Source organism: Thunnus maccoyii, chromosome 12 (genome assembly GCF_910596095.1).
Source record: "Thunnus maccoyii chromosome 12, fThuMac1.1, whole genome shotgun sequence".
NCBI classification, from domain to species: Eukaryota; Metazoa; Chordata; class Actinopteri; order Scombriformes; family Scombridae; genus Thunnus; species Thunnus maccoyii.
In genome coordinates, this window is record NC_056544.1 from 8,374,658 (window position 1) to 8,398,860 (window position 24,203).

Sequence of the window (24,203 nt, forward strand, 5' to 3'; positions counted from 1 at the left end):
ATGCATTTCTTATTTGTTACAAATTTAACTCAAAGACTCAAAGTAAAATTCAATTTCAATTAGAAACAACTTAAAAGATGGGCTGAATTAAGAAATGTAGCTTTATGGATATGAAATTTCCCAAACAGAATAAAAAAGTTAACAATAATGAATACATTGTAATCTTTACATTCAAATTAAGTGATAATATTTTCCCTTCCCTTTTATAGCTTTTCATTAATTCTAATATACATTGGGTATGGGTTTTATTACTAAGCTAAAGTCTTTGAACTTGATAGGGAATGTTTCCCTCTTAAGAAAAGCTTCATAGTTAAGTAGCTGACCATCAGAATCAAATAAGTCTTTTAAGAAGATGATGTCTCGGTCAACCCAATATTGTAAATAAAGTGACTTGTTCCTTTTAGCAGTAGTTCTCAAAGTGAGGTCTTGGAACCCTAGGCGTCCTTGAGGGGGTTCCAGGGGGTCGTCAGCAAAAAGGAGAATCATTTATTTTCACTAGGCCTATAATTCCTTCCATAAGTAACACAATGACAGAATGTGTGACTATTTTGGTCATAAGCTTCATACACTTTCTGTAATAAAACATCTAAAAGCAAAAATCTCATCAGATGGGGACCCTGGGACAATATGTAATTTGTGTCAGTTTAGGGGTCCTAGACGTGAAAAAATTTGTGAACTACTGACTTTTATTAATACATTCAGTGATCCATATGATAGACTTGTGTGGAGTAAAGTTAACACCATAAGAACTTATTGATAGAATTTACCTTGTAATCTTGTAATACCATAATTATACATCAGGAAAAAATTAAGACCTCTACTTTTTTAAGTATGTTGTGTGGAATTAAATACCATGATGATAAGTTTTCATATTCGTCAACCTCCGTGACGTCACACGTCGCGGCTTGGGCGGAAGTTGCGTGAACAGCAGGCTGTCACCGGAGCTGCTAACCGCCTGCTGCCCTAAAAACAAGTAAATTTTGTCATTAAAAGCGTCGCCAAGTGGTAGTCAAACTAGCTTCTACAGGAATATGGATGAAGACGTGCTGACGACTCTGAAACTGTTGATAATTGGCGAAAGTGGAGTCGGGAAGTCCAGGTATGTCGCTGCGTGCCGCGAGCTTAGCTAAGTTAGCCTGTTGTGAATGTTGACATTCTTCTTGTTATGTAACGTTAAGTTTATTGCCCACAGCTCAGCAGCTGTTGCTGCTGCTGTTAAATGTTAGTGTAGTTGTCTTTTTTCGACTAATTTAGTCACATAATTGCTGTTGACAAGTATACATTTAGGTGACTTGATAACGCCAACGTTATATGCAGTTGTTAAACTTTTCACAGCTGTTTTTGTTTGCTGCAAGATGTGATACTTCTCATCCTCACTCATGATCAACATCAAACAAACGTTTTTTTTTATCCTGAGCTCTTCCTGTCACTGACAGAGGCAAATGTTGACAGAGCCTTTACTGTACTGACAAAAGCCCATCGCCCTGCTCATTTCCCTGTTATCTTTGTTTCCTCCAACAGTCTCCTCCTGAGGTTCACAGACGACACTTTTGATCCAGAGCAGTCAGCGACCATAGGTTTTACTCACATACATAAACATACGCGTGCATACACACAGACACACATTTCTGGAAGCCGATTATGTATCTTCATCATCATTTTTCTTTCCCTTTCTTTCTCTCACGACTGATCAGGTGTGGACTTCAAAGTAAAGACACTCGCCATAGATGGGAACAAAGCAAAGCTCGCCATATGGGTAAGTCATCAGTATGCTACTGTCTGCAGTTTATTTGTGGTGTTAGGAAAAATATGGTGAAGTACAAGGTATTATCCACGAGATGGCGACATTGCACAGACAAAATCATTAGAAGAAACTCAGGCTGGGTGCTATCCACAGGACAGCACTTAGTGAAGTCACATGCTATGTGGGCTGAGGCAAATGTAAGGCTCATATTGCATATATAATTTAACACAACAGAGTGATCCTTTTAAAAATAATAATAATAATAATTGTATATATATATATATATATATATATATATATACATTTAGTTATGTCTTTCAGCTAAATTGGATGAAAGCAAATCAATAACATATTTTAATAACATCAAGAATAACAACACAACAACATGTAAATTAGATATTTATAGCTATTTCAGTGTTAAGGACTTGGCTTGTCCCCTGAGTAAAATCGTAAGGATTGCAAAAGAACTGAAGGGCCTAAAACTCTGTATGAGCCTTCAGGCAGTTACCAATTTCACAGTGATCCCTTGTGACATATCAGGAACACATGTCAAAGTAGGAATCTGGTACTTGGCTAGTGTACTTGTCATTTTCTGATGCTGATCTCATTATTTGTGTTTGTAGGACACAGCTGGACAGGAAAGATTTCGCACCCTGACACCCAGTTACTACCGCGGTGCGCAGGGAGTCATACTTGGTAAATCATGATCATTTTTTGATGCCAAACCTAGATCAATAGATCTCTTCTTATCTCTCTGATTTGTGTTTTTTTTCATGTCATTTTACTCATGCATGATCCTTCTGACATCACAGGAATACTGTCAGTAACACCTTGATATTGGTTGCTTGTAATTTTGGTAACCTAGAAATTGAGACTAAGCTAAATATCCAAACTTATATAACAGCAGTTATGTTTCTTTCAATGTGGAAAGATTGGGAGATGTTACTATAGTAACATTATATTGATTCTCTCTAACTCCTTCTCTCTTCCTTTTTTACAGTATATGACGTCACAAAGCGCGACACTTTTACGAAGCTTGAAAACTGGCTGAATGAATTGGAAACCTACACAACACGCAACGACATTGTAAAAATGCTGGTTGGGAACAAGATCGATCGGGTGAGTCTGACTAGAATTCACTTTCCCGTCAGCCCATCTCATCGACAGATCTTTGATTGCTGGTACTAATGTACAGCATATGCAGAAAAGGCTGACGCATGGCTTTAATTTGAACATTATAAATACCTCTAACATTATTAATGTTAAAGAAGAAAATCATACAGCACAAAAAATACTCATAAGTGTTTTGTAAATGTGCTCACCAGCCACGGTTATAGCTTTGCATTTTACACTTATGTGACACATTTTGTTAAAAGACTTAAATCCCTTTCCATGTGTACTCCACATAGAGATAATTGCATATTTTGGTTTTCAGGATGACCATGAAGTGGACAGAAATGAAGGCCTGAAATTTGCTAGGAAACACTCTATGCTTTTTATTGGTAAGTATCCATGTTAGAGTGAAGGCAGACGTGGTCAGACATGGTCATTTAAACTAATAGAGCCATAGAATGTAACTCAAAGCCATTAAAACTTACCATAGTGCTGCACTTTAAAAGTCAGAACTGTAATTGCAAAGTTGGAACAAGTCAAGACATCACTTCAGTGAGTCGTGCATTTAGTTTGGGTTTGTTATGTTGTTGATACAGCTTTTGGCATTTTTGAGTCTCTACTGTCAGCGCAGCACTGAAAGATGCGGCCACTCCAGAAGAACTGCATTACGATTAAAATCTAGCCGGCTTTCATTTATCGAATCCCTGTCTACACGTGTTCCTGATTCCCATCTCCAATCTGGCCCTCTCTGGGAAATTAGGTTAACATTTCTGTGGAGTTTCCATTTTAGAATGGCTAAATTAAGGGGTTTTGAAAAGGGCAGGGCAAGAAGATGTCATGGATTTAATCCGCTGTGAAGATGTCTTCATCCCACTGGATGTCTCTTGCTTCTTAAATGAAGTCATTTCATTCTTTGTATGTCATGTTTGTCAACACATGGATATTTTTAAAATCTTGTACTATATTCTTAACAAAAAGATGTTTTTCTGTTTTTGATTTAAAAGCTGACATGTAGTTCTATTTTTGTCTTTTGACTCTTTTTTTGTAACATTTTAGAAAGTGCTCTACCAGTTGTTTTTTTTTTTTTTTTACTGATCTCATAAATCTTGGTAACTCTCTTTCCGTTGTGCAGAGGCCAGTGCAAAGACCAAAGATGGCGTCCAGTGTGCCTTTGAGGAGCTCGTAGAGAAGATCCTCCAGACTCCGGGGCTTTGGGAGAGTGAAAACCAGGGTCAGAAGGTCCGTCTGGGGGAGCAGGAGCAGGGCAGTGGCAGGGCATGTGGAGGATACTGTTCCATACCCTGAAAGTGGACAAAACGAAAAGAAGCACCACCCTGATAGGAATGACTACAGACCAGAAACGGGAAAGAAAACAGAGACAGAAAGTGAGCTGGATAGGGGGAAGTGGATGAGTACTTTAAAAAAAAAAAAACGTTCATTGTTGGAGTAGCTCTGTTGGTCAAATGGACTTTGCTGTTTGCACATTTCCTTTTCAACCATCATCTGTCACATGTCACTGCTTTCTGTATAAAACATGAATGAAAGGATCATGCAAAAATAGCCTCTTGTCTAAGGAGTATAGTATTTTAAATTAACTTAACCATGCCAAGTGCACGACTACACGTCTGGTTTGAATTTATCTTTTTGGCAACAGTGTTTCTGTTGTACATTAAGGCATTGGGTTAATAGTGTAGTGCCTATAACATGAACCAATTTGTAGATTACAGTACATAGCTTGTCAAATTTGATTCAAAAATAATTAATTATAATCAATACGGAAGTCCCCTCAATCCTGTCCTTCCTAATTATGCTTTGTGCGCTTGAACTGCAAAGTTAAAATACAGAATGTTCTAATACATATTTGCAAGCTTTATTAAATACATACCACATCACTTAGATTGAGAATGGGAATGGAAGAGACTTGTCATGTGGAGTGTGTGTTGGCCTTCATTTAGACTTTTATTAAGCTCCAGAACACTGTGAATGCTCCCAAAGATGATGCTTCACAATGGACCCCAGTACTGACACCAGTTCATTTTGACTGTTAACTCAATTATTGTTCATTTGATGGTGTTTTCCATCAAATTCTAGTCTTGAGAATGAATAGATGCTTTGAAAAGGAAATTGATTTCCTGCTGCCCCCCCCCCCCCCCCTTTACACAGAAATATGCAGGACAAGTAATCATTTCTGTCTTGTAGAATTTTCTGCAACCAAACCTGTCTTTGTCTGTGCATGTCTGATCTGGACCATAATTTCCAAAAGCTGCAAGTGTGAGGTTTACAGTTTTAAGAGCTCTTGCAATAAAATATGTTCTTTTACTTACTTGAGCTCACTGTTTTCTTGCCTATCTGCTTTGGTAAAATGACGAGTAGTTTCGTTCATTTACTTGGAGATTGGTCCTGTAAACTTGTTTTTTTCCCCATTTAATTTGCTGTTTCTGTATGGTGTTGTGGTCCATATATGTCCCTCTGACTTACCAATATTAAAGGCATTACTCACATTATAGTATGTGAACATTCCTAAAAGCTTTGTCAGTATAGTATGGATTTGTTGTATCGTCACTATTTGTTTGAACTCTGTTTTTGTTCATTGATCCTTTTACCTTTGTACTTTTTCCTGTTGCTTTTGCTGTTTGAATCATATTTAGCAATATGTTAAATTGACATCTGCCTTAACATTGAATGAAATTAGCTCGAGTTGTGGTTCAGTAACGTTTGTATTGTTTCAAACTGAAATAAATGACAACCTCAAGATGCCGTCACTCAAGACTAACTATTGTTTAATTGCCATTTGAGAGCTTCCATTTAGTTTCCATGTTGTGTAGAAGCCCATCTAATCAAAAGCAGGTTTACAGTGGAAACAGGAGTGAGGTGCTCTTTCCATAATACTTTGTTGATGACTAGCCTGTTGCACATGCAAGACCGAAAACATTCTTTGCACAAAATGTCAAAAAAAACAGACCAAAAACCGGGACACAAGTGGAAAAAGCCTGTTAATCGTGTTTTGTGAAATAGTCGCAGAGGGCAGTGTGTGATTACAAGCTTATGCTTGGTGTCAGGAAGTCCCCAGATGGAACAGGATGCTCCCCACAAGTCTCTCTTCAGAGTACCAGACATTCTCCTGAGGCTTATCGTGTTCTCTATATTTCCGATACTAAAGGTTTTTTGGCAGTTGACCTCCATTTTCTGAGGTCAGAAAATTCCTGAGATCTCATTGGGCATTTATGTCATGTTTTAACATCAAAAACAGATGACAGTTGTGTGTCTCATCTTTCATAATGATTTTTTCTGTTATAATTATACAAAAAACAAGAGTTTGTTCCTCCTTATCTAATTTTAACAGTCTGTTCCAAAAAGTAAACCTGCAATAGCAGAGTTTTGAGATACTTGGGGGTAAGCTGGAAACACAACCCTGACATCATCTTTTAAATTAAATTAGGATGCTTGTTAGCAAACAGTTGTCTGTTGACACACCCAGGATACATGGAGCAACATTAGCATTCATTAGGAGTCATGTTTCTGTACACGTGATGGATGAAAAGTTAATATTCAGTCTCTTTTTAGCTCTGTTTTGCTCTCCACCAACTCCTGAGGGAAATATCTGACTCTTTAGCTGCTAACTGCTCCAAAATGTCCACTTGCTAGTCACTAACTTTGTCTGTTTGCTGTTTCGTGCTGGGCAGGTACTGTACAGTTGGTCAGTTGGTTTTTGGAGCTTTCATTCTGACAACAGCTGCCGTTTATGGTCAAAAACGACTCAATAAGAATGAGAACAAACCAAAACAGAAAAGTTGTGGACTGCATAACCAAAACAATGCACTAAAAGTTGCTATCAAGCTCCAGAGAGCTGAGAGGAACCCAACTGAGGAGTTAACTTAATTATCTGTGGATTAATATGAGTGACCCCTTTCCATTTACACAGTCATTTGATTCATTATTACCAGAAAATATTGATTGTAGCAGCTTCAAGTTTGTACCAGAAAACTGCAACGTGTCCCGTATGAGTTTTCATCCTCATCTTTCAAATTTCACAGACATCTGCTGATTTACTGATTCGTCTTCATCTGGATTGATGCTCGTCACAGGAGCTTTAACCTCAGCACTCTGCTTGAAACCTGCCTCTCTGCTCAGTTCAGTATGCGACTCTTCTGCCAACATTACAAGCTTTTAAAACACAATTTGAAAATATATAATGACCTACAAGTGCACACATGAAAACTGCCACTAAATACAGTTCAGTAAAACACAACTATGCAGTTTCAGCCACTGCAAAGCAGTGATTTACTGTAAAGCAAAAGACTGGTCAACAAATTTCACATTGGGTTTATTCAAATAGCTGCTGTCAAACTCAAGCATTGGACAATAATCCAGTCTCGTGGAAGTTAATATAACTTACTGCAACAGAGGGCAATACGAAGACATTAGGGACATAAAGAAAACATTCAACTATATTAGGTTAGTTTTTCCATTTTACAATATAAAAATGATTGAAAACGTCAAATTTTATCAGCATTGCAAAATAATGGTCTCAGAGGCTGTACAGACATTGTAACACACAGGTCATTAAAGCATATGGTTTTCCTGTACGGAATTAAGTGCTTAGACCAGATGCTCACTTTAAATGCCTACACACTGTTTGCCAGGACCACTTTGACAGTCTGGACCTCAGAGATATGAGAGGACTTCTGGATGATGCGGCTGGTGAGTGTGGGCCCAGTGGTGCAGCTCTGCCTCAGAGCAGAGGTGGGCCCTGTGATGCACATCCTGTCTATGATATTGGTCCTCGTAACGGAGAAGGGCTCCCGGGTGCAGCACAACCCTGTGGCAGCACTAGGCACCGCCACGCTGCTCTGGTCTGCTGTGCAGCTCTGACCCTGGGCCAAGTCGGTCAGAGCCACGGCAGCGTGGATCTCCCTCCAGCCTTGGTCGTCTCGTCTCTGCTGTCCTCTGTCCTGCTGCTTATCACTGTGAATATATAAAAGAAAAACAGCTGTATATGAAGTGTGATATTGAATCTGCCTATATTAACCTGAAAAAATCAGCAATTTTCAAAATCCACTGAAGAAATTGTTCATTTGCTTGGAGATCTCCTCAATATAAAGCCAGAATAATATCAATACAAGGTGGTGATTCGATTTCAGCAACTGCCAAGAGACACTACAAGAGGTATTACTTTTCAATCTGATGAAAGTTGAAAAGTGCAAACAGCTGATGTGCTTGCAGATTGAGCAATGAAAAATTACAATTACCTGTCACATTTAGTTGAAGTATACTCCACTGTGTCTGCAAGAGAGGAGAAAGAATTTACTTAAATATGCCATTAATCAGTTTACCTGACAACGGTGAAATTGCAAACAGAATATCCACAGGACAATCAGTGTTTGGGTTAAACTACATACGCAGTATTAACGTATGAATGCTTTTAATTCATAGCACGTGTGTGACTGCTTGCCTGTGAATGCATTGGCTTAGTGTGTGTTTGTTCATGCGTACAATACATGCTCCCAAATGCAAGTGTTAGTACATTTTTGTAAACAGTTACTACTTGTCTGTCCCCTGTATCTGTCTGGATGTCTTTTAGCTGGGCCAGAAAGGTTTGACTCAGTGAAGTGCAGCAGTCTGCCTGTGCTCAGCTACTCTGGCCAAAACAAATGAAATGCAGTGTTTCTCTTGAGCTTTTCAGAAGGGGAAAAAAAAATCTGATATCTGCAATGTGTCATGAGGACAGACACTTTATTTTCTGGTTTCCAAAACTCTGCTAGCACCTGTAAAGCTAGTGTACTGTGTGTCATTCATTGTCCCCAACTGCCCAACCACATCAACATCTTTGTTTGAATACCAATGGGCAAGAGTTTTTCTTATGAATGAATACTTGAGACCCCCATTACATGTGTGATTAAGGGAGGATTAGTCATTCTTTCACAATGCTCTGAAATAAATCTCTGGCTAATTCAGAAGCAGGAGCTTAAGAAACTGGAGTCATTTTATATTGCTTGCACAATTTCTGTTTGTGTTCTGTGCATAAGCATGAAATATATGTAGAACATATTTTCCATTTCAGCTTTGGAATATTGCCTTTTTTCATTGGAGCAGATAAAAGCTGGTCAAAACGGATTTTTCTTCAGAGAGCAATAGACAGAGAAATTAGAGGCCCAGTGTGAAGCACAGTCTTTCAACGCTAACAGCCCGAAACATCCTTGTCTCTTATTTCTTTAGCCATGCCAGAGCCAAAAGCAACTACTTGTTGATCGTAAATCATTTTGCTATTTTATGCTTTTTTGCTACCGAACGTCCCTAAGCATTTCTCTCTTTAGCCATAATATGCTTTGCCAAGAAAGTACTTCTGTGCCTCTTTTGTATTTATTACCAAGAAAAAAAACCATTGTTTTTTTTTTACCTCTGGTGAGTTTCAAATTTACAGCAGGGATCAGTTACAACAAAATTTTACAAGAGGTAATGAAGCTGCTTGCTGCTTTTTTGATATTACATTGTACTGCAGTGGTGCAGTATAGTTATAATTTCATGTTAGAGTAACTTAAAGATCCCCGTCAGACATGTACTAAGACATACAAAAATACTCTGCTTGGAACAATAATGTGTGTGTGATATTGTCACTTTAAAATCCTTACATCTACTCTTTCTCCCTCATTAAAAATTCCAGAAATGCAAATATTTTTTAATTTAAAAGTTTAACTGTTGGACACAAGATGTCTCCTACTTCACTGAAAGTCCATTCTCAGTGTAAAGTTTTAAAGTTTCCATATCACACTTGTGTCATTTGCATACTGGACCAGGATTGGCTCCAAACTAAATGTGATGTCACAAATCCTGCTCATAGGCCCACCCATTAAAATCAGATTTTCGATGAGTACAGACATATTTCCCCCTTCATTAGATGAATTTGAACACAGCCGTCTAGTGTCAAACTCTGCACATACATCATTCTGCACAGTGAAGCTCAAACATTCAACTGTAGGAACAAGAAGAAAAACATTTTTGAATGGAGGAGGACTTTAAGAAATCATCAAGAAATAGTCATAACTTGGTGTTGTTAGACTTAGGTTTTTGCACAAATGAAAAAAATGCTGTTTTCCACTGTTTCCGGTCTTTAGGCTAAGCTAAGCTAACCGTCTCCTGGCTCCAGCTTCATATTGAACAGACAGACATGAGAGTTTATCTTTCCCCCTGCAAGAAAGCAAGTCATTTCCTCAAATGAACTATTTTGGGGAAAACTATTCCTTCCATATGAAACTTAGACTATTATCTGTATATTATGGGATTTAGCTCTCTATTACCATCATAAATCTTCTATGTAACCCTCTCACAATGAAAAAATGTCTACATGAGCTGATTTATGTCTTCGGTGGTCTCCCATAATATGGATTTGAATCCCCTCATATCCTAACGTCAATGACTCTCAGTCAGTCTCAGGTGTGTTACTGGAAAACAACTGTGTACTGAGAAAACAATGTAACTACTTATCTCCTCAATGCGGATATGTATTTGCGAACAAGAGACTCCCCTCTCAGCATGTGTGTTTTCATTTGAAACAAAATGGGAGGAATACGCAGCATGGCGTCTGTCCAGATATGTTATTTGGTGCTCTGTGTCCAATAAAACACATTTTTAGTCACATTTATGGCTCTCCAACCTTTTTAGGGGAAATTCTGAATTTTATGCAAGTAGCCTACCACATCTTATGTTACTTAGTTGTCACATTCACATTTCTGTACTGTAAATAGCAACGTCACGCCATGTTTACTGTCGGTGGGATTCAGACTGATATGTTTTAAGCACCCTTGTAAGACGCTGTGTAGTGGCATCACTTACTAGTCCATCACTTGATGTTTAGTGACTGTTTTAGCCGTCTCCTGGGTGGAGTATAAACGTGTTAATGGTGTTAGGCCTGTCATGAATCTGGCAGCCTGACTTTCCACTTGACCTCCATGGAGGAAGCGTAATGGGTTGCAAACACCCTTAAAATGACCAGCAGGATACATTAAAAGTTTGCACAAACATTTCAACAGTGATGTCCACATAGTTTGTGAAAGACATCCAAAATTACTCCAAAAGAAATATGATTTGAAGTAAGAGTGTAATGACATAAATGAACACTTCAACATTTTTTGAAATAGGCTTATCCGCTTTCTTCCCGTGGTTAAATGAGAATATCGATACCATACAGTAAATATGAAACTAAGACTGAAAATAGAGGGAAACAGCTAGCCTGGCTTATTTGGAGTCTCCCTGTAAAAAATGAAAATTGGTTTTATACTTCAGTTTTTGTACAGCTTAATTAGTGAACTTCACAGGTGCTGGCAGCCAATTTTTGTTACTTTTGGTCAGACCCATGCTAACTGTTTCTCCTGTTTGAAATCTTTGTGCTAACTTAAGCTAACCGGCGGCTGGCGGTAGCTTATATTTACAGTACACAAATCAGTAATGAATGAGGTAAAGAGAAGCCTTATATTACCATTATATAATTCATATAAACACTAATTATGATTTCAAAATGATTCAGTATCTGTTTAATAGTTCTTGTACCATGTCAAAAATACAAGTCTGTTTAGATTATGAAATATCCTCCAATATTTCAAGTTAGCAATCTGTAGGGAATTTGAGGTGAAACTGCAGTTTCCAGAATACAGATTAAGCTTCACATACTACAACAAAATCCATCGATGGAACTAGGCTTTATTGTTTTCCAGGAAAACCTAAAATAATAGAAAAGGAATGTAAAGCATGTCTTGTTTAATTTAAGAGTGAAACTTATGAGAGGTGCCAAAGAGTAGAACTGGTTTCAAAAATCTTTTCACAACTCTAGTCATGTAATGTAAATTTATATTGATCTTGAGTAGGAAACTAACACTTTAGTGTTAGTTTAGGGGGGAACACACTGCCAAAGCACATGAGTCAAGGAAGCAAAGCTACACCATCAAACACTGATGGGAAAAGCCAAATGCATGTTAGTGATCTTGCTCTGCATGGTCTCACAGCTGAGTGGTGGCTCTGACAGTCGCTCTACGAGACATCTTCAGTGCTTTACTGACAGACTGCTCCATTTCTACGTTTTGGCTGAGGTTTCCACTTCTCACCCTGGGAAGAATAAAGTCTCAGACATTCTGTAATTGTCCTTGAGACTGGACTGGACATTTCCACCATGGCAAGAAGCTGAGGCGGAACAAATGGCACATTCTAGTATATGGAAATGATATTTGCGGTGCGCAGCAGCAGCCAGCACGAACTCCATCCAATTTTAAAATGAGGGATTTCAGCGTCTGCATGAGTCTTTATTAGTAATGTTTGTAAAGGCTTTGGCTCCTGTGCCTTAGCGGATTTGAGGCTTGTCAGTGTGCTGTGCTCCCTATAGGTCTGAAAGGGCAACCAGGTGTCAAACTCCCTCCCAGTTTCACTGAAACTTTATAATTGAATCTTGCAGAGCTTCTGACTTTCAGTGGAATTCCAGAGATTTATTAATGTCAAGGAGCTCTGAGGAGCCATGTGGAAGTTTCTGTTCATTCTGTTCTTATTTTACAGTACACAGTGGTGTGTTAAAAATGAACTAAGGGGAAGGAGAGTAGTTAAACTGACACTTAACTTCACATTCAACATAAATCTGCAATTAACAAGGAGGATGCTTTAATGATTTCTGTGGACAGGGGGTGCTATCGTATCTTTTCCTCCTAATCTACCCTCTATGTTGTATATACTTAACTCATCATGATTTATGCAAAATGTTCAGTTGATATGATGTTGCGCATGATGTTTGCATTATTGTAAGTTTTCCCTGATTCTATTCACTTATAATGAGTTGAGATTTTGAGATAAAATGACAATTTTTCCATTAAAGTAGTAAAGCTTTAGTCTTATTTGTTTAATGTCCCTCACAGAGGCAAAAACTGACATCTCTCACCCATGTGATAGACAAAGTTGGTCTCTGTTTCATAGGACGACGCCGGGGAGACAACATCTCGATCACATTCGTTGGAGCTGAATGACTCAGAGTGGCTTCTCCTCTTGCGGGCTGCGGTGACGCCATCGGCCTTCGTCGCCATCATATGCCGCAGGGTGTCGTTCAGATACCGATTCAGTAAACTGCTCTTGTACTTGGATGGGTGCGACGCGCTGTCGTCACTGTTGGCGGAGTCGGCCATACCCTGTTTCTTGAGTACACTCTTGTGGGAAGATGACCTGCCAAAGTCTGATTGGCTGATAGGTGTTTGTAAGGGACATTCTTCATCTGCATTAAACAGAAACAAATGTAAGTAATGAATACTTAAACAAAACTGTGACCTATTTCAAATTCTACCAGTTCAAATGAACATATGAAAACACAAGATGTTACAAATAATGATAACATTGCTGGTTCAGTAGTCAAAGTTATACATCTAAATCCAGTCTTCTGACGTTTGTTGATTCCACCTATGTAATAAACTAATAACTTAAATACACCCGCCCTTACCATCTGAATTTGTGTCATCACTGCACACACTCAGCCTCTCAGCGTTTCCCTGGATGTATTTATTGTAGAGTTTGATCCTTAGGGCCCAGCTCAGGTCTGGCTGTCTCACTGTGTTCTTCAGCCTCCGCCGGGCATTTGCAAACCAGTTTGAAACCTGCACACATTCCATTGATACATGACAGCACTGGCTTAATGTTAAGTGACAAAATATATCAACACAGCCCTGAGCATGCTAAACATTTTTATTTCACACCTCCATGACTTGCATGTGCTTGCCTCACCTGTACCAGTGTCATATGTGAGCCCAGAGCCAGTAGGACCTTCTCAGTCTTGGTGGGGTATGGGTTGTCCCGGTGTTTGTACAACCAATGTTTCAAGGGTCGGGCCATGTCCTGCAGCACCTGTCTCTTGTGGCGAACTTTGACCCCACCCAAACGAGACCTGGAGGAGTCAAGAATCACCTAATAGATTCACGAAGGCCACTACATTGCCTTTGTTTGGTACTATGATATTGATAAACCAAACATCTTGAAGCTGTTCTGCCTGCAAAAGCTTCTCCTAATCACATACATATGATAACACAATATCATGCAATCAATCTATTATGGTAAATCTTAATCTTATCCTCCATGTCTAAAGAACTATAAAGAACTTTTCTATCCAAAAGACAGATCAACAACATTTTAGCATGACATATTGTCTTTTAATATTAATATTAATAGTAATAAAACTGCATTCAATAATTGTAACACAGAAAACAACCCTTTTTTAATACCATTAAAACATTAAACTGCATATTTCCAACACAGACAAAAGGGGCGTACCCATATCTTCTGTACTTTATGGGAGAGCTGCTTTCAGTGGTCTCCTGGCATCGCAGCAGGTCTGTGTTCTGCCCGTCTGTTAAATTGGTTTGAGCTATGTCTACACAGTTCAATCTGCTCCTCTCCTCTGCTCTTCTGCTGTCCTCCAAATGAAGCAGAGTGTCAGACGTCATCACAGCAACTTTGTTCATTCTTAAACACGCAGATTTTTCCACAATCAACAGGTGCATCAGCAGACTTCCAAATGTAAATGGATGCAGTAGATTCCCATCCTGGATACACTTGATGTAAAAGTAATGAAAAAGAGGTGAAAAAGTTTCCCTTGGTCTTTTCTCTAAGCCCAGACGAGCAGCCGGAGTGGCCCGAGCAGACAGATGATGACAGTCTCACAGTTACTTATGAGAGAATAATGTTTGAAAAGTCAGAGGATGTTGTCTGGTTTAGTTGAGCTGCCTGTGGAGAGTTCAAATAACCTGCTGCTCTGCTGCCTATTGGCTCTCCTGCCGTCCAATCGCTTCTCTGGAGAGCTCTGTGAGGAAAAAGCTTGCTGTGCAGCAGCAGAAGCAGTGGTACCACCCCACGATATGCAAAATATTGCACATGTAAGAATATCAGCAAATGTGGTCATTAGATTTACTAGTGAGATTTTGTCTGGTGTGACTGCAGCCTGTGCTAAGCAGTTTGACATGCTCTCATATTTTCTACATGAGGCACACGAATCTCATGGAGCTTGTGGTTTTACCAAAAATCGCGTCAGCAAATAATAGTACATGTTTTACCAGGGGATTCTGGAAATTTATGGGTGTAATTACAAGGTTCCTAATAACCAGTAAAACCACCAAGCTGTGCCGCGTGGTAGGCAGCGGATCGTGGATTTCAGTACAAATTGGTCCATAATGAAGTCAACACAAGCACTGGAAAATGAAATCTATCTTTGCCTACATGTAATCTTCAGCCAGTGTTGCATGTCTGGGTCGCATATTTTTGAGTCTGTAAGTGTGTGGCCATGTGCATTTGAGTGTCAGAATTGTGCATTTTTTACACTGTCTGCAGTCTGAGCAGTGATAATCCAATAAAAATGCACATATTTGCCAGTGTCTCTGTTTTGTTGTTGCATTTAGAAACAGGGAAAAGTTATGAAAAAAACTGGGTGTGACAGAAGCTAAGCCTTGTCATTAATGTAACAATATGACAACATGTGGGCACTGGGCCCAACACTCAAGGACTCAATGGTTCAACTTTAGCTGTCAACCACGTATGTTTTTCCTCTTCACATCTAAACATTCTTATGTAAGACTGTTTGGATATACAGTAATGACTTTGCCATGCAAAACCATAACTTGATAATCCTTAAGCAAACAAAAGTGATAAAATATGTTTTTGCTCTTCCTGCCTACAGTTGAAACTTTTGATGGTTATGGCCAAAGTCTGAGTGGCACTTGTTCAACCGTTGAACATATTAAAGGACTTTATAACTCTCATCCCTGTTCATAATTCAGCAGTATCAGTGGGGAGGCTCAGTTTCAATGGTTTCAAAGCTGAAAAACACATGGACCAGAAGCATCCCCGTTAGGTGCAGTAAATTCCTCGCTCACATTCCTCAGCAGTGGTTGGAGAATGCTACATGCTATCACACACCATTTACTCTGTCCCTCTGTGATATGTTCGCCAGCTCAACTGTTGATATTAGCTGGGAACACACCTACATTCAACAGCCAGGAGACCTGTAAAAACCGCTGTGGAAGGACATATATCTCTTCTTGTTTGGATAGTTTGGCACATGTGTGTGTGTCTTCACTAGGCATCAGGCATAGGACCAAACATCTAACAAAGCGTATTGAAGGAATTGTTTTTTTAATATCAGATATCCAGAAGAAATAACTTTTGCTAATTTTTCATATTGACAGTTATTGTTAATATTTGTCAGTGGGCGTTTCATGCTTTTACATGCCAACACTTTGTAACTTTTGCTGAACAGCGGCCACTGTGTCCACAAGTAGAAATCACAGGAAAATTCCCATGATTGTCTTGAGTCAGTTGTTGTAAAGCTGCACTAATTGATATTTCTTTATCAACAATGGATCAAATTTGTGTAATGTGAAAAGTGTTGCTGGTAATGATGAATTAAGGCATGGAGATCTATCACTTAGCTAGTTCTCCTCAGATACAAAGTGCTTAGTGTCTCTCAGTTCAATGTTGAATTGCAACTTTACTGTTTTGGTGTACTCTCATCATTGTCATCAACCTTTTTTCACAGTTTTGGCACAAAGCTCTCATGTAGGTAGGTGTTACAGAGCTGAAATCCCATTGGCAACTTTTGGAGGGACAGGTCGATGGTCTGGAAGTGCAACAAGCAGTTCAACTTACCATTGACCTGTCCCTTCAAAAGTAATTGGCCAATGGGGATGCAGTCCTATGACACCTGCCCACAAGAGAGCTTTGTGTCAGAACTGAAAAATTTAAGCAGCAAAACTGAAAAAAGTGACCACAAAAGAGAATTCCTGATCAGTAAAAGAAAAGTGGAGAATACTGTAATCAAATGTAGTACTCTTGTATAGTTTTATTGTAAGTTTTTCTTTCTTTAAATTTATTTTTATTTGCTTTCAACCAACATTTTTTTTTTTTTGATTTTTGGGAGATTTTGTTCAATTATTATGATACAAATTGAATCCCATTCTTCTGTTTTCTTACATCAAAATCCAATCATGTTTCTTCCTCGTCAAAATATGACATGCGCTTACGTAGGCGTGAACCAACCAGTTTCAACCAGTAATATCATGACATCCATCAATCAGTCTTTAACTTTTAGTGGAACAGAGCTAAGATTCATTATGACACGACCACTTTTCAACATTCGAATCAAATTCCTCCCAAAGTTATGTCCGGCCTGTCTGTCCTGTTTCACTCAGAAATACTTCACAATACGGAAGTTAGATACTCTTGAAATGCCGTTTCATCTGGACTTCTCATTCGTAGGAGGAGGATTGTGTTATTTCTTTATTCAAAGGTTACGTATTCTCACTTTAATGTGTCACCATCACTACATAGTTGTTAGTAGATGACTTTGTCTTTGAATTTACAATACTTTGCATGTGAAAACCTTTCCCCTTCCTGATTTCACTTGGTTTAATTTACTCCCATATACTTTTAGCATGTGCTTTACTGTGTTGGGTGTTTAAAAGTTATTAATATCTCATGCAACGATGCAGATATAGTTTAACATCACTCATATTTATTTTTACATACTTCAAATAGACAGTTACATGATTGAGCCAAATTATCCGAAACCAATTGACATCATACTTCTGTGTAATGTTTGAAGTGGGAGCTGCAGTGAACATAAAACGGTGGGTTTTCATTGGACCACTCTGGTGTCTTTAATGGCATTGTTATGATCTCAGAGGGTGTCTGCAGATTCTCAGTGGTGTGATGAAATTATACTGCCATGCTTGGCTGAGCTCAGGCTTTCAGGCCTGGCAGAAGTGTAACAGTGGTCCTGACAGTCTCGTTTGTACGTTTTGGTGACCAGACATGAAGACACACTGACGAGTGCATCTCCACTCCTCCATCTGTGCTACCATCTTCTTAATGTACTGAATTGTGTTTGACATTGCCAAAGTAAAATAAATACCTGAGACTTTATGGTATGCTCTTTATCCCTGTAGCCTAATCCACCATGTCAAACCCCACCATGCTTTTACAGTATGCTTTTATGTGCGGTCGTAACTTTCTCCCCGTACGTCTGCGAAGGCCTGAGTCCCTAGAAAGCCATTACCGTCTCGCCACATCATGCTGCTCCCTCTTCCTCCCAAACACGACATGATAGACACATTAACACTCCTTCACACCCAATTGAGCACAGCATCCAAAAAGAAGAAGGAAACACCACAAATTTAGAGGAATGCAGCCATCAGAAAGTATTAGATTAGGCAGCTCGTGTGAAGGAGAACAGTAGAATGTGCACCCTACAGGCAGCAGTGATGCTCAAATATGAGTATTTGTTAATGGAGTGTCACTAAAGATGAGTTGCTACCAATTATTTTAAAATCTCTCAATATTGCTTTTGTATAAAAAAAGAGCCCAGGATTAATGATCCAAAATAGAATATATAGTGTATAGTGCTAAAAAATACACAAAGCCTGTATTCTACCATGTCTGCTGTAATAATTGTGAAACATACACAGTGGTTAAAGCATACATACACAATATGAACACAGTTCTGCAACTTACAGCCATGAAACAGGTTTTCATTCTGCCTCATCTGAAGGATTTAATTAAATGTTATCTTGTGTCCCTATTTTGTGCAGCATGTTGTTGGCAAAACGTCTCCCTGACTGCTACTAATAATATTTCTCTGGTGTGCATTACAGTTAATTGAAGTGCAGCAGCTGTCAGAATAATTACATGCTGATGTTTGTGACTTGGCAGGGAAGGATTACACTCAGCCACAAGCTCTGGAGAGTTTACTTTTTTTTTTTTCTTTGTCCGGCGAGCCGGCGTTCAGTAAATGCCAACAGAAAAACTGGCTCTGAGACAGACAGAGGGAGAGAGAGAGAGAGATGGATTCTGTTTGCCTAATTAGCTACACACTAAGGGACACTATGGAAAACTGTGGTAATCCCAGGACTTGTTTACAAATGGGAATAAAATTAAAATATGACAAAAATTAAATGTTCAGGGTGCTTTACATTTTACATATAATAATTTTAAACTTTAAATAAAAACATTCATATAATCCTCATCCAAGCACAACACGACTGTGTTCTTCGACCAGGGGAAACTTCACTACACTGTAGTCATCTTGGTGTCTAAATAAAAGATCAAAGTTCAAATCCAGCCGCTCAAATGACCACAACTTCTCCGCGCTTTTGTTGGCGAGGAGCAAACCCACTCTGTAGGAATCCACTGGACTTCTGCCTCTTCTATCCGCTTGAGGTCTGCCTTGAGCTCTCTGAAAGCCATGGCGATATCTCCGTTAACAATCACCTTATCAAACAGATGACCGTAGTGGTTCTCCATGGTTTCAGCCGAGTCAAGCATTTCTTCAAAATCCTCCTCCTGTGAAAAAAAAACACTCGAGTAAATCAAATGTATTTTTAGAATGACAGATTTGGTTGTCAGTTGGTTTGATTTGTGTCACTGATGACTAACAGTCAAGCAAAAGAAGAAATGCGCTTTGATTTAGCATTCAGTTTTACCTCTACAGTGAAGGAGCAATAACAAAAGAAAGCAATGACATTGATGAGTTCATTGTTAAATTGACAAATATTGGTGATGGAACAGAATAGCTACAGTCTGACCACATGGTGACAAAAACATCCTCCTAGAAGTTGTTTTAGAAAAATCTGCACATACTGTTAACAGGATATGGAACAGATCCACAGGACCGTTCAACTATACTGACCAAAGCGTAGCACATCGTTACATGCTGAGAGGAGAGGATAAGAAGCCTTTTCACACCAGCTGTAGTACAAGTCGAAAGCGCGGCCCTATAAGATATGCCTGAACTCTCCAAGGGCTGTGGTGCTTGGCAGTGGGCAACCTCAAGCTAGGCTGAGACACAGGTGTGTGACCTCATGGGTTTAATAAGGGCAACATAGGCAGCCAGGGTCAAACACTGAATGAGAAGCCAGATGGGCATTATGAAAGTGACCTAGCATATTTTTGTCCAGTTTAAAACACATGTACGGTCAAACATGCACTTTTTTTTTTATACCACCATAGCAACGTAAAACCCCTCCCTCATCTTTTAATTCATTACTTATACACACACAGATGTAGCTCTTCAACGTCAGGAAAAAAAGTGTATTTACCTGTTAGTTACGGAACAAGAAACCACCCACCAAGCAGCCTTGTAACTCCCCCTGTCTCTTAAATGTCTCTTAAACGCAAACCACAGGGTCAACCACGAGCAAGGCAAGGTGTGTGCATGAGTAAGTGAATTTAGGTTTGTGTGTGTGTGTATGTCTGTGGGGTTGGGTGGGTGTATTGAGGCCAGGGTGTTTGACCTCACACTGCCCTGTTACAAGACACACATGCACCTGACTCCATATGTGTGTTTTGAGGGTTTTAAGTTCTAGTTTCTCTTACTGAAAAGATCCTGACTGGGTTCGGGTCCTCGTCACAGATGAATTTAGCTCTTCGTCTGGTGAGACGTAGCTCCTCGATACGTGGGGGCTTCACAAACACCACATAGGGTTTGAATTCAGATGTGTAGGCATGCTTTATTTTCTGCAGTGACAAAGACAAACAATTAGGAGATTAGATGTAGGCTGGAAGACCTATGTATACACCAAGCTTTGGGAAGGTTGGCTTACTGCTCCAAATAATCTATAAAGATTAAGTACACCGTCACATTCTGCTAGAACCCTCCCTCCCAGTATATGTAAAAAATGCAACAGAGGAATTGGTGGTATGAGGGGGATCAAACAAGTGTGTGAGGCACCCCTTGTGTTGTGCGGTCATGTGCTTATCAGACATGAACAGCGACTGTTGGGCTCTCTGTGTCTTTGCTGAGAAGACAGGGAGTCCAGCAGGGCGTTAACAGTCACTAGAAGTACATTCATGCCCCTTTGAGAGAGTTTCCGCGTGAGTTGGTGTTGTAGCTTGGCTTATATCTCTCCTATAAAAGGCTCCTCTGGTGTGTGTGTGTGTGTGTGTGTGTGTGTGTGTGTGTGTGTGTCTTTGGGAAGTGCCTGGACATAGTCAAGTCAAATATCTTGTTAGGCTCTGACTATAGCACACTTATCAGTGTGGCGATGTGTTGTGTTTACTGCCACAGAAGAAGAATAAATCTCTTGTATACATACAATGTTCCCCATCACTTGGGAAGTCTTGCTAACGTTACTGGGCCAAATGTCAGCCAGTGTTCTGATTTTATATACTATTTTAACTAAGATGGTTACAGGTTACATATCGTTAGGTAGGGGCCTGAAAATTTGGCTTATTTTTGAAAACAAAAATCCTGTTTAATATAATATGCCATCAAGAATCTGTAACAATGTGTACAGCTATTAATAATGTTAAATGATGCTACTGAATATTTCTGTGTTGAAGATTGGTTATATTTACATGATGGAACCATGAGGACCTGCAATCCATGTTTCTGTGGGAACTAAATGTGATGATCAATAGGAGATTGTAAACAGCTAAAAATGTGTGGCTGATTAACAGCCCTTACACCGTTTATTATACTGTTTCAATTTATCTATTCTCTTTTTATCTAAATTTGGGATTGGCCAGTTTCTTGTGTACCACAGCCCTTGGCCAACTCCAACTCCATATGCTACCCACAATACCACTGGGAGGGCATAGGTTCAATCAGTCGTGCAGAGGTTCACACTAAACCCTCAAGATCCCACTCCTGATTGTAAGACCAACCAGTAAGAGTCACTGTTGCAGCGACACAGACATGATCCCTCACTGGCTTCCCACCATGCAATCATTCCCAGCTGTGTGGAATGCCTGGCAATGTGAAATGAACCCTGCAGTGGTGGGACAGTGTTTCTTCTGTTCTTTTTATTTTTAGAATCTATCCATTTTATATATCTTTAACTCAAAGAGCTCTGACAAGCTTTGGATTTTGAACTCATCTGTATGAGTTAAATGTACAGTAATTCATTGACTATTGAGACTTTTAGCAGATCTGTACATGTTGATTGAACTTAGATTTGTAAAATATCAGTTGAAAACAAAGTATAGAAAAAAAAGGGGAAGGGGTGGTGGGAGCTAGAGAAAAAAATAGTTGCCATGACTTTTGAGCTTGAGAGACACTGTCTTCCTTAATCCATGACAAGGTTGAAGCATGGACATAATCTACTAGGTAAACACTGCAGATAAGTCATATATTTGAATTCCAACTAAAATATAGACACTTCGTGGTTAACAAGAAAGAAACTGCCAGCGGTGGAGGGAGTCTATATACCTGACAACGGACTATGAATTGAGGCAGAGCAACTCAATGTTACTGTCTTCAAGGAGGAGAGTGGAGTGTAGTGAGGATTTTCCCTGCTGAGCTACAGCACCAGGAGGTGAGTTGAAATGTCTTTAATTAAGTCTATTTCCATTAACCTTAGGTGTAGTAATGTAATAACATTAACTATGTAGGTTGTGCTTTTTAATAGCCTGGAAAGGCTAAATTCGTGGCTTTGATGTTAAGCTATCATTTCCCCCCCTCTGTTATGCCCATGACCTTGTTCTGAGACTCATGATGGCAAATTTCATCAGTCATGCTTTTGATAAAAAGTATAAAATGTAAGTAATGTAATAAATGTTTATCCGATTGGTTTAGTTTTTAAATGTGACTGCAATATTCATTTTTTATTTCATACCCCACTCGCTCAACACCCCCCACCCTCCAACTGAACATGAGATAGCTAGTTAGCTAGTTTGCTAGCGTCCACTAACATCAGTAGCTGTTGAGCCAGGTACACATTCAATGCTAAAAGTAGTGTTACTCTGCTAAAGGCTCAAGGTTGTAATTCTTGCAGGGTAGTTGCATTATACTAGATATGTTTTAGCTAACCCTAACCCAATAAACTGACTGAGTGTATCTGAAAATTAGATGCGGAATAGTCGGTTTATACTTTTTTTTTGTTTGTTGTGTTTTGTAGCTAACAAATAACAGTGTTCTTAACCACTTAAACACACAATATGTAATTTCAGCCGCTGTCTTTTGTTATTTGTCAATAACAAAAGACAGAGTGTGATGACGGTGTGAAGTAGCAAGGGATCATGGGAGTTGTTAAATAACCAGCTTCACCAGGATAGGATTACTCCAGTGTTAATCATTCGGGATGTTTTTATCGGAAGCCGAATTACCTGCAGAGGTCTCCTCCTCTCCAGAACAAAAGGACCCGGTGATTACAGGTAAAAACACTGAATGAAGCTGTTTCACCTAAAAAATCAGTATTTCTCCAATGATGTACGGCGACCACCGGGCTGTTAGCCGAGCTGTTGCTAACACTTGTTCGGTTTATTTCTCTTATAACTTAAGATCTAGACGTTCGCCAGGTTTCTCACGGGAGCTGAATTATCCACAGAGGTCTCCTCCTCTCCAAAAACAAACATACAGGCAGATTAAAATCATTAAAAATACTAATTAAAGCTGTTTTACCTAAAAAACCAATATTTCTCCGACGATGTTCGGCGACCACCGGACTTCCTGGAGGGGCTGTTAGCCAAGCTGCTGCTAACGTTTGCCCAGTTTATTTCTCTGATAATTTAAGATCCAGACGTCCAATGACTAAAATCCTTCTTCCGGCTAAAAGATATAGTTAAAAGTGACCTAAATTTATCATGAAAATGTGGCTTAAAACTGAATAAAAGTCAATTTATAACAGTTTCTGTGGAAAAACCACAACGCAGATGTATTGTCTTGTATATGTGTAAGTTATTCTTTGGTAGATGCCATTGTAGTGGACAAACACAGCGCCACTGTATGCATCTTGTGCGTGTTTACTCTTTGGTAGAGGAGGTATGACGCCATTGACATGCGACCAAATGAAACGGTCTGTTACTTTGATTAAATTACAGATTTCTCTGGGTTTGAAAATTGTTGGAAACATTTGGGATAATGTAAGTACACAACTCAACAAAATATATAACATAGGTCTAGTTGTTTTTAGACATTTTAATGTGGAATAATTACATATTACACCTTTAATTGTCTAAAAAAGATTAATAATTTAAGCATTTAGGAAATAAATATGTAAATATTTGGGATTCAATTTTTGTAATACATTGTATTTTAACTAAACATGCAGTTCATTTTTGTTTTTTCTGTTTACAAATGTCAACAAGCACGTCCAGTTCATGAAGTGGAAATTCTCCTCCAATGGGAAAGGAAGAATAATAGAGCATTATAAAGAGCGTCATGAACATCATCAGAGATGTTCAGGACTTGTCTGTATTTATGAAGACTATTTGAGCACATTTTCAACCCAAGCTGAACTTAAAAACCATTTGAAAGAATATGTAAAAGAAGGTCATGAAATTTTGACTAGGTCATGCTGTAATTTGTGTACATTCTCAGAGTCTAGTAACATTAACAAATGTTTTG

General features: G+C 39.0%; 3 protein-coding genes across 8 annotated transcripts in view; 1 reads left to right on the top strand and 2 right to left on the bottom strand.

Annotated features, from left to right (window-relative positions):
* The first annotated feature begins 880 nt into the window (after nucleotides 1–880).
* Nucleotides 881–5,619, top strand: LOC121908580 (ras-related protein Rab-18-like). The gene is made up of 7 exons (XM_042428718.1): nucleotides 881–1,099; nucleotides 1,522–1,577; nucleotides 1,695–1,756; nucleotides 2,368–2,440; nucleotides 2,745–2,863; nucleotides 3,180–3,246; nucleotides 3,990–5,619. Exons 1-7 carry the CDS (start codon nucleotides 1,032–1,034, stop codon nucleotides 4,160–4,162), a joined length of 618 nt encoding a protein of 205 aa, XP_042284652.1. The 5' UTR covers nucleotides 881–1,031; the 3' UTR covers nucleotides 4,163–5,619.
* Nucleotides 5,620–7,066: 1,447 nt separating this feature from the next.
* LOC121909068 (homeobox protein Mohawk-like) lies at nucleotides 7,067–14,431 on the bottom strand. The gene is made up of 6 exons (XM_042429445.1): nucleotides 14,144–14,431; nucleotides 13,601–13,760; nucleotides 13,320–13,473; nucleotides 12,771–13,097; nucleotides 8,107–8,140; nucleotides 7,067–7,822 (listed from the first exon to the last, which is right to left on the bottom strand). The coding sequence occupies exons 1-6, from the start codon at nucleotides 14,371–14,373 to the stop codon at nucleotides 7,483–7,485; spliced, it is 1,245 nt and encodes a 414-aa protein (XP_042285379.1). The 5' UTR covers nucleotides 14,374–14,431; the 3' UTR covers nucleotides 7,067–7,482.
* Nucleotides 14,432–17,355: 2,924 nt separating this feature from the next.
* Nucleotides 17,356–24,203, bottom strand: part of LOC121908395 (MAGUK p55 subfamily member 7-like) — a 34,615-nt gene continuing 27,767 nt past the window's right edge. For all 6 annotated transcript variants that reach the window (XM_042428354.1, XM_042428352.1, XM_042428358.1 and 3 more), the window contains 2 exons: nucleotides 20,234–20,374; nucleotides 17,356–19,201 (listed from right to left, as the gene is read on the bottom strand). In XM_042428354.1, the coding sequence (XP_042284288.1) occupies nucleotides 18,971–19,201; nucleotides 20,234–20,374 (372 nt within the window). In that variant the 3' untranslated portion in view covers nucleotides 17,356–18,970. The remainder of the gene's footprint in view (nucleotides 19,202–20,233; nucleotides 20,375–24,203) is intronic.